Raw genomic sequence first — 16286 nt, 5'->3', positions numbered from 1 at the left:
GAATTTCATAAAACACAGGAGCAGTAAGAAAGGAAATCACACAGACTTGCACTTGGTGGGACAGGAGAACCCGTACATAAGATTCTAATTATCTGAGAATAAGTAGACTCTCTCTCTAAAGAGTCGAACTAACCTATGAAAGCCACAATACAGATTTACTCCAGTTCCACCAGTTTTAGGCATAAACTCACAGTACACCTTTCACCTCTCTGTCAGGAGGCAGGGAAGAAACAAACAGCTTATATTTGCTGAATCAAGAAGATCAACTACCTTTTTATCCCTCATCTGGCTGAACATTTGAGAAGTATTAATTAAGCCTTCAGTGCCCCTAAATAGATCTAATATATTAATTACACTGTTTAAAACTTCCACGTTCTGCAAAGGCAGCAGCTTCTGTAACATTTCAACCTGTAAGATATCATCCTGGTTTGTACCTCACTGAGAAAGAACAGTAAGGCAGGTTTCACCCACTGTGAAAGGAGATAAGTCAACAGCTATTGAAGAGATGCTCAATTATGAGCAAAATTCAGTTCACGCTAACCTAAATAAAGATTAATAAGGGGCTAAAGACTACTGAAAACTTCTGTTTGAGTTTTGGTTAGGGCTTAGGACACTATGATTTTTCTCACTGTCAAATGAATTTGTTGTAAGCAGCCCATTAACCTGGGAAACAGATCCTAAAACTACAGCTCAGGGAATGCTAAGCCAACATGATATCCCTTGACCAGCTCTTCCCAGACCCCATTTCACATCCCTCTGCTGTATTTGCATCAATACTTGTGCAGTTTTAGTAATACTATCCATACAGCAAAGAAAACCCCAACTGCTCCTCACGTGGCTGCTCCCTGAGCTGAGTCACCAGGGAGCTGGCTAAACAGCCACTGTGGCCTGTGAGAGGAAGTCAAGCAGCTAAAGAGACAAGGAAAACTGCTGGCTTAAAAGGCATTTATCAAAATACAAATTTCAGGGAGCCTCCAAACATTTAAAAGCAGACGTTTTTATAAAACTAGCCTATGTAGATTTATGCAGGAAATTGCTATCAACATCATAGCAGTTAATTTAAACAGCATCTACTGAGGAAGACTGGTTATCTGGTGACACATGATGACAGTAGAACCCTGGAATAGCTGGCTCAAACTGGAGTTCACCTTTCCCAACACTACTGATGCCATCTGCCATCTGGTTAGAGCACTGCAACGAGATTTATCCGCTCTGCACTATCATCTCCCATCTGCTGGACAAGGAGACAACAGACTGAACGTCAGCATAAACAGATGGGGTAATTGTTCACTGTGAAGCCCATGTTGCAGCAAAACACACTGTGGGCAGCAGAGGAGACTCAGACTCACCGAGAAATCCTATTTTGGGAAACTGAAAAAAGAACTGTTTCATTTCACAGGTGACTCAAATCATAAGGGAGAAACAGAAGTCAAATCACTGAGTCACAGTGCGGCAGCTACAGATGGCCGAGGGTGTTCAGGCAGGGAAGGTGCTTGTAACAATTCGCACAGACACAGATGAACTTCCACCACGTACATGGTTTATGTCCCCTCCACAGACCCAAAAGGCTCTATTAAAATTTAAGCACATTTATTGCCAGGACATGCTCTGCATCTACGTTGCGCACATTGCATCATGCAGCTGAAACATCGTTCAGCAATTGCAAGAACAAAACAAAGTCTGTCTGGAAGGCAGAAGACAACAGCAAAGCAAGAAAATGAAATGTATTCAGATGAAACTAAGAGAAAGAAACAACAGAACACAATCACTTTTAATGTGACTATGCAAACACAAGACAAGAAACAAGAAAATTGTCTGTCAACTTCTTTTTGGTCTTCAAGGTATGAGCATAGGAGAAAAACAAATGTTTTCATCCAAATGTAATTCTGAGGGCGATTGTTTTTTAAAAAAATCTTTAAATTGTCTTTGAGAAGAAGATGAAGTCTTGAATGCTGTAGTCCAAAAGATAGTTTTTTTTACCATGTGCTTATCTAAAAAGCACATCCACAAAACCAGAAGATAGGTTGCAGAAAACCACACAACACAACAAAATGCTCAGTGTTGCATGTTGTTCCACTGAGAGTAGTCAAAAGGAATGCTGAGAATTTGCATTAATTCAGGTGTCTGGGTAAGGTAAGAAAGCATTAATTGTCAACTTAAAGTACAGATGTGTCTTCTCAAAAACACGAAGTAGTATGTTGGGCTGTGTAAATAACATTTGGTACAACCAGCACCACGCTCCAAGTGCTCAAAGTCTGGAGAAAGCATATTTGCAGGTAATCACAAGAAATGCTAAAAAACACTGAATCCCAGAACTTACCATGCAAAACAAACCTGCTTTTTTACAGCTTCTCTCAAAACCTAGATGTGACCAAACTTTACTCTTTCCATCAGTCTGCATATGTAAAATGTATAAATTCAAACAAGTTCCTTAACCCAAAGGGGGACACCTTAAGGCAACTCCACGCAGTTAAAAAAAGTTCTGACCAATACCAGTGAATATTTAGGGTGGGTTTTTTTTGTGCCTGGATGTCAGTGCTTTGTTATTATGTAACTACAAAACTGCCTGAGAGTTTACCACATGTAAACAGTGAGCATCTTCCTATGCTGAAGTTTATAAGATCTACCTAGAGAAGCAGAGACACATGAAACAACAAAAACCACTCCCTAAACTGACAAATCAACCCCAAAACCTACCACACATCAAAAAGTCCAAGTAAGAGGACTAACAGATCACTCAAAGTTGAAAATTATTGATCTATTCTACTCTGTATTGCCTGGTCTGCCCACCTTCCCCGACTCCCGGCTCTGTGGCTTTGGCACCGCTGACAGGGAAGGGCCTTCGCTCCCCAGCCCATGCTCCATCACTGCTTTGTTACCTGCATTGCTGCTGCCAGACAGACCACTGGAGTACTCCTCCGCCCCGCTGAAGCTCAGGAAAGAGGCACTGTCTCCTGGATGCCGAGAGGTGATGTGCCTGCAGTAAAACAAAACAGCCTACGTTACACCAACCTCTGTAATTCCATTCCCAGATGGTCCGGACACTGCAAACTCGGTGATCAACGATTACCTCCCCAAGTTCAGGGAGGAAAGCCATCTCAAGCCCTGCCAGAACAGCTTTATATCTCAAAATAAAGGTGTATACTGCATATGTGGCACTGACACAACATATTGTTAAACTTTAAAGTCACAACCTAGAACTGCCTCACTGTAACATATATAGGATTTTAAGGAAAAGGGATGCTCACGCTAAGTCTACACAGATTCATCCTGAGGAGCTTACCTGCCAGTGGCCTCGTGGTAAGCCAGCTCCAGCAGCTCCGCAGAGGAATGCGTCAAGTCCTGCTGCCCATTGCCCTGCATTTCTGCCATATTCTGACGGGTTTGGTGATGGATCTGGATAGCTTCTCCTGATGGACCTACACAGTTACAGGGTGATCATGAATCACCACATCTGCAGGGATTCCCAGTTGTTTGCACCCTCCCTTTGCAACAACACGGGTCACGCTATCTGGTGGAAATTAAGAAAGCACGTTTACGAAACCTTCAAAGACTTGAACCTCTGATACCATCTCCGAAACCAGTGAAGCAGGATATGTTGAACACTGTTGGAGGACCTACTTACAGGGCGCTAAACAAATACGAGAACAATTCAGCATCTGAAAGTCAACTCAAATTATAGTCAGGATTCACTTCAGCAGAATTCACCTACTGTAAGATTGTTCCACAGCACCTGCTGCTGCACGTTAGCCAATAGGTGATCATTTTTTCAGAAGGGGACATCTGATTTATCAAGCCTGCACACTTCATTCAGCCGCTGTTACAGTGCCAAGTACTTCCAGACACCAGGGTTCACACTGCTTCTCTTGTTGCATTAACACTTTGACAAGGAAAAAGTAACAACAATACAGCAGGCTGGCAAGCAGACTTACCCACAGGAAAAGTGTGCATCCAGCGTCTCCTGTTAGACGTGAGCTTCATGGGCATGCGGGATGGGGCAAAGGGGTTGATGAGTGCTCGCTGCGGGGCGTATCCCCCTGGCCGGATGTGCAGCATGGATTCTGCACTGCCCACATGGAACCTCCCAGGGGCACTGGAGTCGCGTTGCTGAGACTCCAGCATGTTCTCAAGGACATCTGGAAAATACAACTTGAAGTCAGCCTGAGAGCATGCAGAAGACAAGAAGTTACTTGGGGATACAAAGATTCTCCAGGGTAAGTGGGAATAAGGAACGCCGAGGAGTAGGCAGGGAGAGAAGCTGAAAGCAATTTGAATCCAGTCTGCAAGTTACAACATAAACAAGAATCCAGACAAGAATGAATATGATTTCATCTGCCATTACAGCATTGCTGTGTCCCGTGTCACTTTATGCTAAATGAAGCCACTTGCTAAGAACTATGAAGAATTACTCAGAGCTTTGACAATTCCTGAGAAATTAAGACTGACACACAAGAAACTTGAAGGTGAGCACCAAAGAGACAGCAGGAGGCACAACCCAGCCACCAATGCATTTCTGTAACACCCAGATTTGACAGCTTAAGTAAGGGATTATCTCCAGAAGACAGAAGACACAAGATCTCAGCATGCTGGCAGCTGGTCACTACTACTCCACGGAGAACAGAAGTGCAGTTTGCAACAGGAGAAAGAAACAAACGAGAAGACCAAGGGGCATTTACTCTGTTGAACACATGGAAAGGGAAGGAAGGGTCTCATTTACCACTCTACACCACCAACTAGAACCCGTGAAAAACCGCCCTACTCCACACACGTTCCCACTCAGCCGCACACCTTCAGCTGGGTCACAAGACTATCCTTCAAACGCAAGAAGTAACAGAAATACCAAAAACAAGTATGTGAACTGACAGCAGAGAAATGCATGAACACTAAATGCTATGTGAGGTACACTGTAACAGCGCTTCCACACCAGAAAATCCAATTCCTGTAACAGGATAAATATGGCATTAGGTGTTACATAGTACGACATGAAAAAAATCATGAAGAGCCTTCAGGGGCAGAATTTACAGAAGATCAAGTGACTGCAGGAGGAATATGATTTACCAAGGAATAAGTCGTGATGGTGGAATATACCACACAGTGTCTGAGAGCAAAATTAAATCGGAAAGAAAAAAGGAGACTATGAGCACTGCTAACGCATTGAGAGAGCTCAGTTGTCAAAGGAAGGATCCAGAAAGTGAGTCAATGACAATAAATCTCTACAGAGATAAGTAACAAGCAAGGTCCCCAGGGCTCACTACTGAGGTCCGTCCTCATTTGACAGATTATAGGCGACCTGGAAAATGAGAAGCTACTTGTACATGTCCACATTTGCAGGCAGGCTTGGGAAAATAGTCAAATAATAAAGTCAATAGACAAGGGAAAAGAGCAAATCAGTGTCAGGATATTCCTATTTAGGACAAGCCAGTAAAAAAAAGAACAATGGTATTGGGCAAGGACAAACGGAGAACGCACACTCCACTGTAGCTGAAGCTGCAGAGGTCGTGTACCATAAGTACGAGTATAACCACCATCTCCCCTGTGCTGGCGTGGCAGCAGCCAACACAAATTTCCATCTCCTCTCTCCCCTCTCACCACCTCAGGTACTTTCCCCATCTGCCTCCGGCTGACCTCTGGTGCTGGTATAGCCCAAAGAGCTGCTGACTTCATACTGATGCAGATGAGGCCGTGGGATCATCAGGATGTTGGAGATCTTGCCCAGGGAGCTGTCGTCGGAAGCCTGGCTCCTCACCTCCTCGGGGGGCAGTGTGCGGCTCTGCAGAGAAGGGCTGCACGAAACATCACAGGAACTGGAGCTCTTCCTGGTACGACTTTCCCGCTCCCTCACAGATCTGCTGAAATCAGAGATGTCCAGTGACAGGAAAGATATTAAACCTTGTGTTATCAAGTGCCTTGAGCAAGCCCAAGTCACGCAAGAGACTTGGCAGGTAAACTCTAGAAGAGACCTACAAGGAAGCTATTGCTGGTTTTTGACTAGGTGGGTGCTAAGACTTCTGTACACTATGCAACAGAGGAACAGAACACTAAAACGCTTCCAGCACAACGGCTCTGAAAAGAGCCTTTATGCAATTCTGCAGGTGGTACAGAAGTACACTCGCAGCCTCTCACCTGAAAGTGGTACAGCGCTGGGCTCTGGATGGGCCTGGCAGCCTGAACACCTGGGCATCATAGCCATCATAATCAACCTGGATAGGCAGGGCATTCTCAGAATCTTTTGGAGCCCCTAATGCTGAAATAAAAAACATACAGCACTGGAACCCTTTTCAAGAACATTCAAGATATGCAAGTTAAAAGGATTCAACTCTCATCGCTAAGAAAAACGTCAGTTCCAAAAGAAACCACATACAAAAGTCTCATGAACAAAACAGCTGGAGCAGTGCAGTCATCACAGTTGGTGCCTCTGAATCAGGGTTGCTGAGGCCCCCAATATCTTTTCCATCTGCAGTCACAGCACTGACAACATCCCAAGTCAGCAAATGCCCTTCTGCCCTACTCCCATGAGCAGTTCTGCTGGCACAGCAGCCTGGTAATGTCTGAGCCTCCAGCCAGGTGACCAGCAGCCAGGACAGAAACTCATCCCACCTCTGTATTCGATATTTGGCAACCAATATGTGCACCCTGACATGCAAAATAGCGACTACATGGGTGCGACAGCTTTCCGCAACAACTGCCTTTTCCCCAACCCATCAGCAGTGTTTTTTCCTGAAGTGCCATTGTCTTACTACAGCTGTGTGTTAGTTTGGGAGTGGATAGATGATTCCAGAACAGAATTACTCACAGGCATCTCGGTTACTTTTTGCTTTCTCGGTCAGAGGCTGGAGGGTCCAATGAAGCCAGTGTGGGGGAAAAAAAAAAAAGAGAAGGCAAAAGAAGAGACAGAAAAGACACAGTCAGCATGTTTTAAGCAAATATTCCCCAGCGTGATCAAGCACCAGACTTAAAGTTTTCCCTGCTGACCCAACGAGGCAGCCAAACCTCTTCTGAAGTATGAAATACTGATACTTGGTCACAAACCAGTGTTAAAACCACCTTTCTTACTGTCATGGAGTTCTCCATTACAGAATGAAACTCTAATTTTTACATTGGCTAAAACATTTCTCACCTAGTTTCATCCTAGAAAGGAAAGTGCAACAGTCATTACAGCTTTGCCTTCACTGCCTTTTAACACAGAAACTTAGAGTTGTTGCGATGCTGGCTAGAAAGGTTCTGATGCTTGGCTGAGAAAAGGTATCTGACAAGCTAGCAAGAAAAGACAAATCAGAAAGAAACCTACTTTCCTTCCTGCCAGCTTGATCCGTGGAGTAAAGCTGTTACACAGGAGCTGGCTTTTGGATGTGTAGAAACTGAAAGGAAAAACAGAGTGGCTCAGCTGTACTCTAGGAATTGAACATGGTTGGTTACCTACACAAACAGCTCGTGAATACAAACAAGCTATTCGCTTGAGAAAAGGGGATACCTTTCTCTGCATAATACAATCATCTGTCAGTGTTTTCCACTTTTTAACTTCAAAGAAGTGACTTTCCTTACAGCCCAGCTTTTGCTTCCCACATAAGTCTCAGCCTAGGCCATTTCCTATATGCTAACACCTGTATTCACCAGTTCTCTTCCTCCTTCCACAGAAAGGTATCACCCACTTTCTACCATACGCACACCACTGTGCAGTCTACATGAGTCTTTCTGTCATTTACATAACTGAGTAATGACTCACATTGGCTGCTTGAAAAATAAGGGCCCCTTCCCATTTGAAATAATTTATTCATTAAGATCTGTTTCTTGTCATCTGAATCTTTTAAATCCTGCCTTATTATAAGCCTTAAAATACCTTTTTCATCTATGGCAAAGACCAGATGCCTTCCAGCCACTTGAAAACACTGGGTACAAGCAACCCATGACTGGCCAGGATGGCCAATTATGCGCACAGACAAAATAAAATACTAAAAGAGAGAGAAAAAAATAATCCTACAGCAGAACAGGGACTGAAGGGGTAGTTTTCATTCTGTGCCCTAATCCCTACTGATAGAGAAAGAAGAGTGCATTACAGTTGTTTAACAGAAAGAAGAAAGGAAACCTATGGTGTCGTGGAGCGACGCAGTGTAACACTGAGCCTCTGTTTCCTGCAACTGTTCCAACTTTTATCCACATTATCTCTTCCCATAACTACTCATTTGGGATGAATTTATTTTCATTAACAGCCAATCTACTTTAAGTGATTGTGTTTTTTCTTTAGCTTCCTGACTTCTTCAAAGCACAGCTAATGGCAGAATTAAGCTAGCTGGGAAGAAGGCCTAAGATCAAGGCCTCCTCCTCTGAAAACTGCCTGTTGCCTCTGATACATCAATGTCCACAACTCTGCAAGACTATTGTAATATATGTATTTGCTTCACAAGCAAACAGAGGAAATAAATAATGAAAGAAGATAATTCAATAGATTATAAAGAGAAAAGCGAAGTACGAATGTTTAGCAAAGGCTGACAGGGTTCACCTACCTATGGTTTATCCAGTGTGGAATATTGTAGTCATCACCCAATCTGGAGTCACCAGGTCCACAGCGATTATGAAGCTGGAAGAAGAATTCAAAAGCACAGTAGCTAGTTATGTCTAGCTAGTCCCCAAATGAGTAGCACTTCTACTAGGAGTAGACAGAAGGGAAAAGAAACACGTGCTACCTTAAAGAGCGGTACTGCATGCAACGGCTGTTCTCCCATGCATACCAAGTCCACACCTATTCCTGTAAACAAAGATCAGCAGAGTTCAGCTATCTACGGTTCAGAACTGATACACTAACCTAAAACAGATCATCAGTTTGAACTTAAGACCGATTTGGATTCATACCAGATGTTAAGATGCAACTATTGGAAAATGGTAGTTAACAGTCCTGTGAAACAGTTACCAACCAATAGTGCCAGTGAGGATACAAAAAGTTTCTTCTAAATTAACACAAGTCACGCAAGATTATCCCTTAAGGGAAAGGTCTGCATGGATGGACGAAGTGCTATGCTATCGTGAACAGATGATATTAAATGCCTGGAAGTCCTCTGAAAATCTGCCCATTTCTATAGGAAGTGCGGACACAAGTCTTCCACCTGTAACCCTTCCTTCCAAAGTACACAAGTTTTGCATAGCAAGAAAAGGCTAGAGCATTTCGGAATATTATTTACCATTGTCTATCATCCGCTGTTTGGTCAGAATCATAAGGAGTCTATCAACTTCAAAGACACCCACACCAGGCGTGATAACCACCGACATCTGGCCAGTCCGATCGAAGTTGCGGTTTATGTAATGCTTGTCAAACACTAAGAGGAGGAATTAGGGAATATTTTAGGAAAAAAAGACACTGGATAGTTTTTTTGCAGAGCAAGTGAGATGAATCTACTAATAGTGGTATTAAACAAGTTTCCACAAAGCACGTGCAAGCATGAGAGGGCTCATATATGGCCTTGTCCAACCAATAACTGTTAATAAAGCTATAGGAGAGAGAGGAATCAGAGCAGAAGATAAGACAATATGGGAACCAGATATACAAAACAGAGTATTTTTCTCATACGCTTAGTTGTTTCCTTTATAACATCTCAAAAAACCCCAAACCAAGCAAAATCAACAAACCCAGAACCCCCCAACAACATAAAGTCCATTACTAATAATTTTCAGTAACATCCTGTGATCCCTCCCACGGGAGTGCCACGACAGCCATTAAGGCAGCAGAATGACATCTGGAAAGCCCCTCCAGTCTGTCAAACCCATCTCCCTAACAAAAAAGATGTATTAGCTTCACCTAAATCACATTTGATCTAACACGATCTCTAAATGCTTCCATGACTTAAAACTCCAACTTCTATTCCAAGAGGTTCTCATACAGACACACAGCTAGAAGAATAAGTTTCATCCTACCAAGGCCCTGTAAACAGCTCCTGAAGCCTGAAATACTCAAGACTCAGCTATTTGAGAGCAACTGGTTTTCCAGAGACACACATAACTTCTGAGGATGAAAAAGATAACTTAACCCCCTAATAACCTAATATTCCCCTCCTCACAGTTAAGGAATAGGCAACAGGAATCTACACCTGTTTATGAACAGCTGCTTTAACGACTTCTCCCCTGTGTATTTTTATCCATTGTTCAAAACTTACCATTGAATGAAAGATTTATGGCCTCCAGGTAGTTCCCTTGTGCCGAAGTGGAATTGTAGCCGGGAGGAAAGCCCTCTGGACAAGTGTGCAGAAGGAAAAAAAAACCCCAAACTATCATGTCTGTATAGACTCACTGTTAAATAAATGAATAAATAAAAGCTGCATTTGTGGTAAATCCTGTCAACGCAGGCAAAATGGGTACTGGTACATCTCACAGAAAGAGCCAAGGAAAATAATTAAGCCAGGAGCGCACCAAGTCGTACAATACCAGCTTCCAACTGAAACCAGAGTTAAGGGTATAAGCGCAGCAAAGGAGGATTACAGCATCATACCTGCTTGCTCGAGTCGCACCAAAACAGGATACTGGATGAAGAGCTTTTTAATGGTCACAAGCAATGAAGTCCACTCTTCTCGCCTCTCATTTTGAACCACAACTCTAGAAAGAGCAAAACCTAATGAGAATCATGAAAGGAAGCTATGAAGTGAGAAGGGATGAACAACTTACAGAAAAAGGAATGCATAAAAAAAGTGGGTGTTTCTTCAGCACATCAGCACTACTGCCTGCTTGTGGCAGTCACTGAGGTAAGCCAGGCACATCCCCAGCCAGGAAAGTTTAACCTCTTGCTTCAAAATGGGTGATTGACATTATTCATCACACAAAGTCACTGCTCTGCAAAGCAGCAAGATCATTAACAAGGCCAAGTTCAGAACCAAAGGACAGCTTCCACAGCTGCACTCGCTGTGACCATCCAAATTGCTCCAGCGCCGAACTGGGAACACCCGTAGTTTTTGCAATGGCACCATCTGCTCCTCAAGTACTCAAGAATTTAAAGTTCTAAAAACTGTGAAGCCTAATGCAAAACCAACTCCCAACACTACAGAACTTTTAAGTTTATTGTGAATTCCAAAAGAGCACAGACAACATAATATTCACCTGCATGTGGAAGACTGGCTTAGCAAATACGCTCACAGAGGGAATGGGGACCACTCATCCAGTTACTGCCAGCTTCTGGCAGATGTTTTTCACTACCCGAGTTCCTTGAAAGGTCCTTCAGTCAATAACATGATGTTTTCCACAGGGGTTGCACATACACAGTGAGCCAAGAGATGAAATAACCAGAGGAAGAACTTACTTGTAAAAATCTTCATAAAATCTTCCCTCGTGATCCTGCCGAATTGACGCACGATGCATTTCGGGAAACTCATCTGAAATAGTAGCAAAAGCACTTGTTATCCTATGCTCTTGTATAGAAATGACTCATCTTCTCTAGTAAGGAGCTGTTATTTCCATTTCAAAAAAATCTGAGAAATATCAGCTCTCCTACACGATATTAAAATTGCTTTTAAAACAATCTGACAGCTCGAGTATGATGAGGAAAATCTGCCATAATATCCTTCCATACAAGGGTTTTACTGCAGCTCTTTCCAAGGAATGGCCATGTATCCACTGGGCTTGGTACAGAATACTTTGGGCATGGGCATAAAGTAGGTGGAAAAAGTCACTGCCAGCCTGTGGCCAACTTCGAAGAGAGGAGGAGACAGGCTTAAAAACACAAACGTGACAGTACAAACTTTACAGACCTATAGATTTTGCTTCATAAAATGTTCTAGAAAACAGAACCACTGTCACTTCATGGCTGCAGTTCTTCTCCTGTCAGAAGAACAGACGAAAAAAGAAAACCTTAATGGTCACAATCAGTAGAAAGCCTTGTATACACACATACAACAAATCCTTAATTCCCCTTACTAGTCCCCTACTAGGATTGAAGGCAACTGGATTAGGACAGACTGCTGTATTCAGACATCTATGCGAGTGCTGCACATGCCTCTGTGAAACAACAGAGTGCTATGTCCTGAAGATTCTAGGCTGTACCACATTTAATAGGAGCACTCCCCACCAGTCTCCATAGAAATGCCTCTTTGCAGTTGCCAAGACACAGGATTTTAGTTTAAAATATACAGACTGTTGACTCCATTTGTTTATACTTACTCATGGCAACTTGATATTCCTATCTATTACTGTAAGAGAGATGTCCCTAACAATTTCAGAGAAACAACAAGTTAAAGCTTCACAGAACAGTCACAGTGCTAATGCACACCATGGAATTCAGCCATAAAACGCACACTGGCCATTCCACCCAAAAGAAGCTTGGAAAGCCCTGGTCTGAGCAACATGGTATCACAGTACTAAAAGCACACCAGGCACTCCGCAGACACATCATGCAAGACTCCAAGTAACTCTCCAATGAACAAATATCATGACGAAGATCTGTTGGGCACGCTCCTGCTCTCCTTCACACTCAGGACCACCATGAGCTGTTCTTTGTGAAGATGCTATAGATTTAGCATTTCAGACTCTTTTGCCTTGGCAAGCTAGTCTTCCAATGTAGGTTTTAGATTTTGTATCTGCCTTTTTTTGAGTACCGGTACAGCTCTCTGGAGTCGCGGCAGTCTGCTGCCACACTGCTAACAGCAGCTGGACCGTGCTCCGAGCCAGAAGACAGCTCTGGGTTGTTCAGCTATGAAAGGTAGCAAGGCTTCATTTGCTTTTGAAACAACTCACTTTCAAGAAGCTTGCCCAACATCAGAGGCCCGTGTACTACAACCGGGAACCCCAGCATGTGCAAAGACAGCAGCACTGAACAGATCACACACCAGAGCAGGGAAATACTCAGAACTGAGTCTTGGAACAAATAAAATGGTGTAAAACAGATCGGTGCATTACTGCACAAACAACCTTATCACATCTAGTGACTTTAGTCTGTCAGACCCTCCACACACTCAAACTGCATGGCACAGAAAGCAGACACAACAGCTCACTTAGCACTTGCACAATTTAATGCAGCCCTGCAGTAACCTCTCTTGCTGTTCAGGAGCCATCTCTCAGTTCTGTACACCTTAGCACTGACACAGCCTAGATCCTCCTCAAACAGGCAGACCAAAGGGCTCATTCAGATGGCGTTGTCTTGTTCTTTCAGAACTCAAGCAGCTATTTACCTTCCATTTCGTGAAGAGGTCAGCAAGGAAACCGTTCACAGCTTTCTCGAAGTACAGGTCCCCTGCAAAGTAAATGTCTCCAAAGCATCAAATAACAGCACTTACTTCAACTGTGAGGTGTATTAGATTCTAGGGCAATTACTTTTATTAGAATCAGTACAGCCCTGTGCATAATGAATGTTAATATCACCGAAGCAAAGACGATAAAAAGATTAAAAGCAGGACTACGTTTCAGAGAATGTAAACAAGACTGTCCCACTGTTGAAAGAATTTGACCTTTATATTCATTTTTCCAACACATTCGCAGCATGCTGGGAAAGCATCTGCACTATCTCTTTGGCATCGTATGCACAACCGATCCCCTGCTCAGTTTTGAATAGCTGCCCAGTTACATATGCCTAAACACATGGTCTGAGGAAGTGCAAGAGCTCTGGGAAAGAATTAAGCCAGAAAAAATCTAGGACACTGACATGAAAAAGTGACTCATCCTTAATGCCTGAAGTTTTAATACTTCCAGCTGACTCCATCTGGGCTAAGGTGGGGTTTCTGCTTCCTCAATAAGCCAAAGAGAAACCTAAAACATCAAGATTCTCTTTACACAGGACTTCCGTATAGTTGTGGTTAAGATGCACCCAGGCTTGCACCAGCTCTCATCAACAAACATGTTCATATCCACAGAAAACCTTTCCGAGGCTCAGAGTCAGCTGATTGCCGTGATTTCATCACTGACATACTGGTACCCAGGTTCTACAGTAAGAACAGGAAAGTTATGGAATAGCCAGGAGAGAAAAGCAGGGCACTACAAGTAAGGATCTAAGAGGACACACCAGGCACCTCAGAGCACTGCCTAGGCCAAACCAGGGTATTGTTATGATAGTTTTCTAGGAGTGGTATAACTAACCAGCAGTGGCAGCGCTTTGGCAGGGGCAGGAAGGACAGCTGCTGCCATCCACACTCACGGGCAGGCACAGCAGTTACCTACGTACCATAAATATCGAAATCCCACATTTCACAGCTCATCTGGATAAAAATATAAACCATAGCAGAAGTGGAGCGGAAGACCACCTGCAAAGATATGAAAGATCTTATTTAAAACAAGGTACATTCACTAAAAGGGCCAAATGCAGAGATTAACTAGAGAGAAATTTAAGTGACTGTGCCCTCTGCATCGTAGGGATTTTTCAACAGCCGGAGCAATTCCTAGAATTGTCTGCACAGAAGAGTTTCAAGTTTACTAGTCGTTCATTCTCCTGATTTTATTGCCGTGCTTCACCCTACAGCACAGCCAACTCAAACACACCACATAAACCAGTAAGCAAGACAGATTTAAAACAGACCTGGCAAAGACAGGCACCGAAAAACTTCCTTCCCCCTGCTCCTGGAAATCTTACCCGGGTGTCCTCACTGATGTATCCACAAGTGACTTTCTCACTCTTAACCCACAGTTCACCTGCCTGGGCCCTGCAAGAGAAAGAGTGCAGAGTGTTGGCTAAGCAGAGCCTATAGGCAGATTCTGGAGCAAATAAAGGATGTACCAAAAATCTGCATTCAAAGATGATTTGAATACAAAGTTTTATTTAGTTAAAGCTTGATTTTTAATCCAAAAGATGTCAAATAACTGTTTCCCTCTGCATCTGCACATTCCCTTGTCCCTTTGCCATCTCAACAGCAACTAAAGTAACCCTCATCTGAATGGAATACACCTTGAGAGCGGAGAAATAGTATAAGAGGTAAAGGGAAAATCCTTTGGCTTCATCAGAGGCAACGAGGGTAGCTGGCTCTCCTGTTATTAGCTTCCCCCACCCCAAACCAGAGAAAGGCCTTCCCCGACTCCATGGCACACACAGAAATCTGTGGAAGAGTCGGAGAACAACAAAATGTAAAGGATTTTTCAGAGAAGATTCTCTAATGAATTCAGAGTATCCAGCCAATCTAAAGTCACAAGAAACCATAAATTCTCAGAGAAGGCACTGACCTGATACCCGCAAATTCAACTTTTTGGGTGACATACGCACATGTGCTGACCTAAGAAAGAATAGTTACAGGTGTTAAAAGAGCAGGCTGAGTGAGCAGACCAATTCATAAAAACATTCACACTCAAACACGTGACTTCTGCCACAGAACCACAAAAACCTCTGGAAATCTAATATCTCAGCCTACAGAACCTCTGGAACAGACAACAGAAAACAGTTTTTAACATACAGAAACTTTTAATGGGTTTGTCTCATTCGCTGCCCTTATAGGAGCCAAAGACTGCATTTGAGAGATCCAGAAACAAAACAATTCTAACAGCTGCTTATTAAGCAGTACTATCAGAGAAGGGACACTTTAGCACACTTCTACTTGAAAAACACTGGGATTCAATTCCTTCCAAAGGTAATAAATCATTATAATTCCGAACATAAGAAAAAAACCTCCCAACAACATTTGCAGTGCCCCAGACAGTAATTAACATTACTGCAAGGGAGGAGGAAATGAGGGGACTAATTTTTTCTGCAGCACATTCACACCCGTTTCCCCAACTCCAATGTACCGCTTACCAGACAGGTTCCCAGAGCTGCTGACACTGGGCTCGCCCTGAGCCTCATGTATTTTCTAAAACACTTATTTTCTTTTAGAGCAAGCAAAGAAGTTTGTAAATAATCTGTTCCACTGTCCACAGCAGAGGCCTTACCAAACTCTTCTTCAGCCGCCACATATCCCCACGGCCAATATACTGGTCCTTAAAGGTCAGCTCCACCAAGTCCAGTGTCACCTCCTGGGAAACAGAAGAAAAGCAGGGCTTAGATTTCACTGATTGTTTCCAAGTAGCGCGCTTGCATGTGTTCTCCAAGAACGACACGTTACAGGCAGGGCCACTCCAGAGCGTGTCAATACTCCTAACAGATGCAGGATAAAAGGGAAGCACCCTTGGAATAACTGCCAAAACTGCACATGTGCCTGCAACTCCTGTGAGATGCAAGACACTGCACAACGCTACACAATGTGACCAGAAGAGCCCAAGGACTAAATCTGTGCTTCAAATCTCAGTGGAAATGGAGAACACAAGTAAAACAAACTACTTCCATTGTTCACAGCATTAAGGAAGCCTCCATTCCTGCAGATTTTTGTCCTGTGCTGAACATAAGCTCTGACCGAAGCTCTTTT

General features: G+C 43.3%; 1 protein-coding gene across 12 annotated transcripts in view; it reads right to left on the bottom strand.

The window, feature by feature from the left end:
• Positions 1 to 16286, bottom strand: part of DEPDC5 (DEP domain containing 5, GATOR1 subcomplex subunit) — a 43887-nt gene that overhangs the window by 24233 nt on the left and 3368 nt on the right. For 8 of the 12 annotated variants that reach the window (XM_054081983.1, XM_054081986.1, XM_054081980.1 and 5 more), the window contains exons 6-24: positions 15814 to 15897; positions 15115 to 15164; positions 14531 to 14600; positions 14126 to 14204; positions 13140 to 13201; positions 11724 to 11793; positions 11276 to 11348; positions 10475 to 10578; positions 10143 to 10217; positions 9174 to 9308; positions 8682 to 8743; positions 8502 to 8575; positions 7289 to 7358; positions 6794 to 6830; positions 6124 to 6244; positions 5626 to 5849; positions 3933 to 4136; positions 3284 to 3419; positions 2880 to 2977 (exon numbers count right to left, since the gene is read on the bottom strand). In XM_054081983.1, coding sequence (XP_053937958.1) covers positions 2880 to 2977; positions 3284 to 3419; positions 3933 to 4136; positions 5626 to 5849; positions 6124 to 6244; positions 6794 to 6830; positions 7289 to 7358; positions 8502 to 8575; positions 8682 to 8743; positions 9174 to 9308; positions 10143 to 10217; positions 10475 to 10578; positions 11276 to 11348; positions 11724 to 11793; positions 13140 to 13201; positions 14126 to 14204; positions 14531 to 14600; positions 15115 to 15164; positions 15814 to 15897 — 1828 coding nt within the window. The remainder of the gene's footprint in view (positions 1 to 2879; positions 2978 to 3283; positions 3420 to 3932; positions 4137 to 5625; positions 5850 to 6123; positions 6245 to 6793; positions 6831 to 7288; positions 7359 to 8501; positions 8576 to 8681; positions 8744 to 9173; positions 9309 to 10142; positions 10218 to 10474; positions 10579 to 11275; positions 11349 to 11723; positions 11794 to 13139; positions 13202 to 14125; positions 14205 to 14530; positions 14601 to 15114; positions 15165 to 15813; positions 15898 to 16286) is intronic. The other 4 variants (XM_054081982.1, XM_054081985.1, XM_054081988.1 and 1 more) reach the window with 1 other exon arrangement.

Source organism: Cuculus canorus, chromosome 17, assembly GCF_017976375.1.
Source record: "Cuculus canorus isolate bCucCan1 chromosome 17, bCucCan1.pri, whole genome shotgun sequence".
Taxonomy (NCBI): domain Eukaryota; kingdom Metazoa; phylum Chordata; class Aves; order Cuculiformes; family Cuculidae; genus Cuculus; species Cuculus canorus.
The sequence above is the reverse complement of the archived record's forward strand: the minus strand, read 5'-3'. Positions and strand labels throughout refer to the sequence as shown.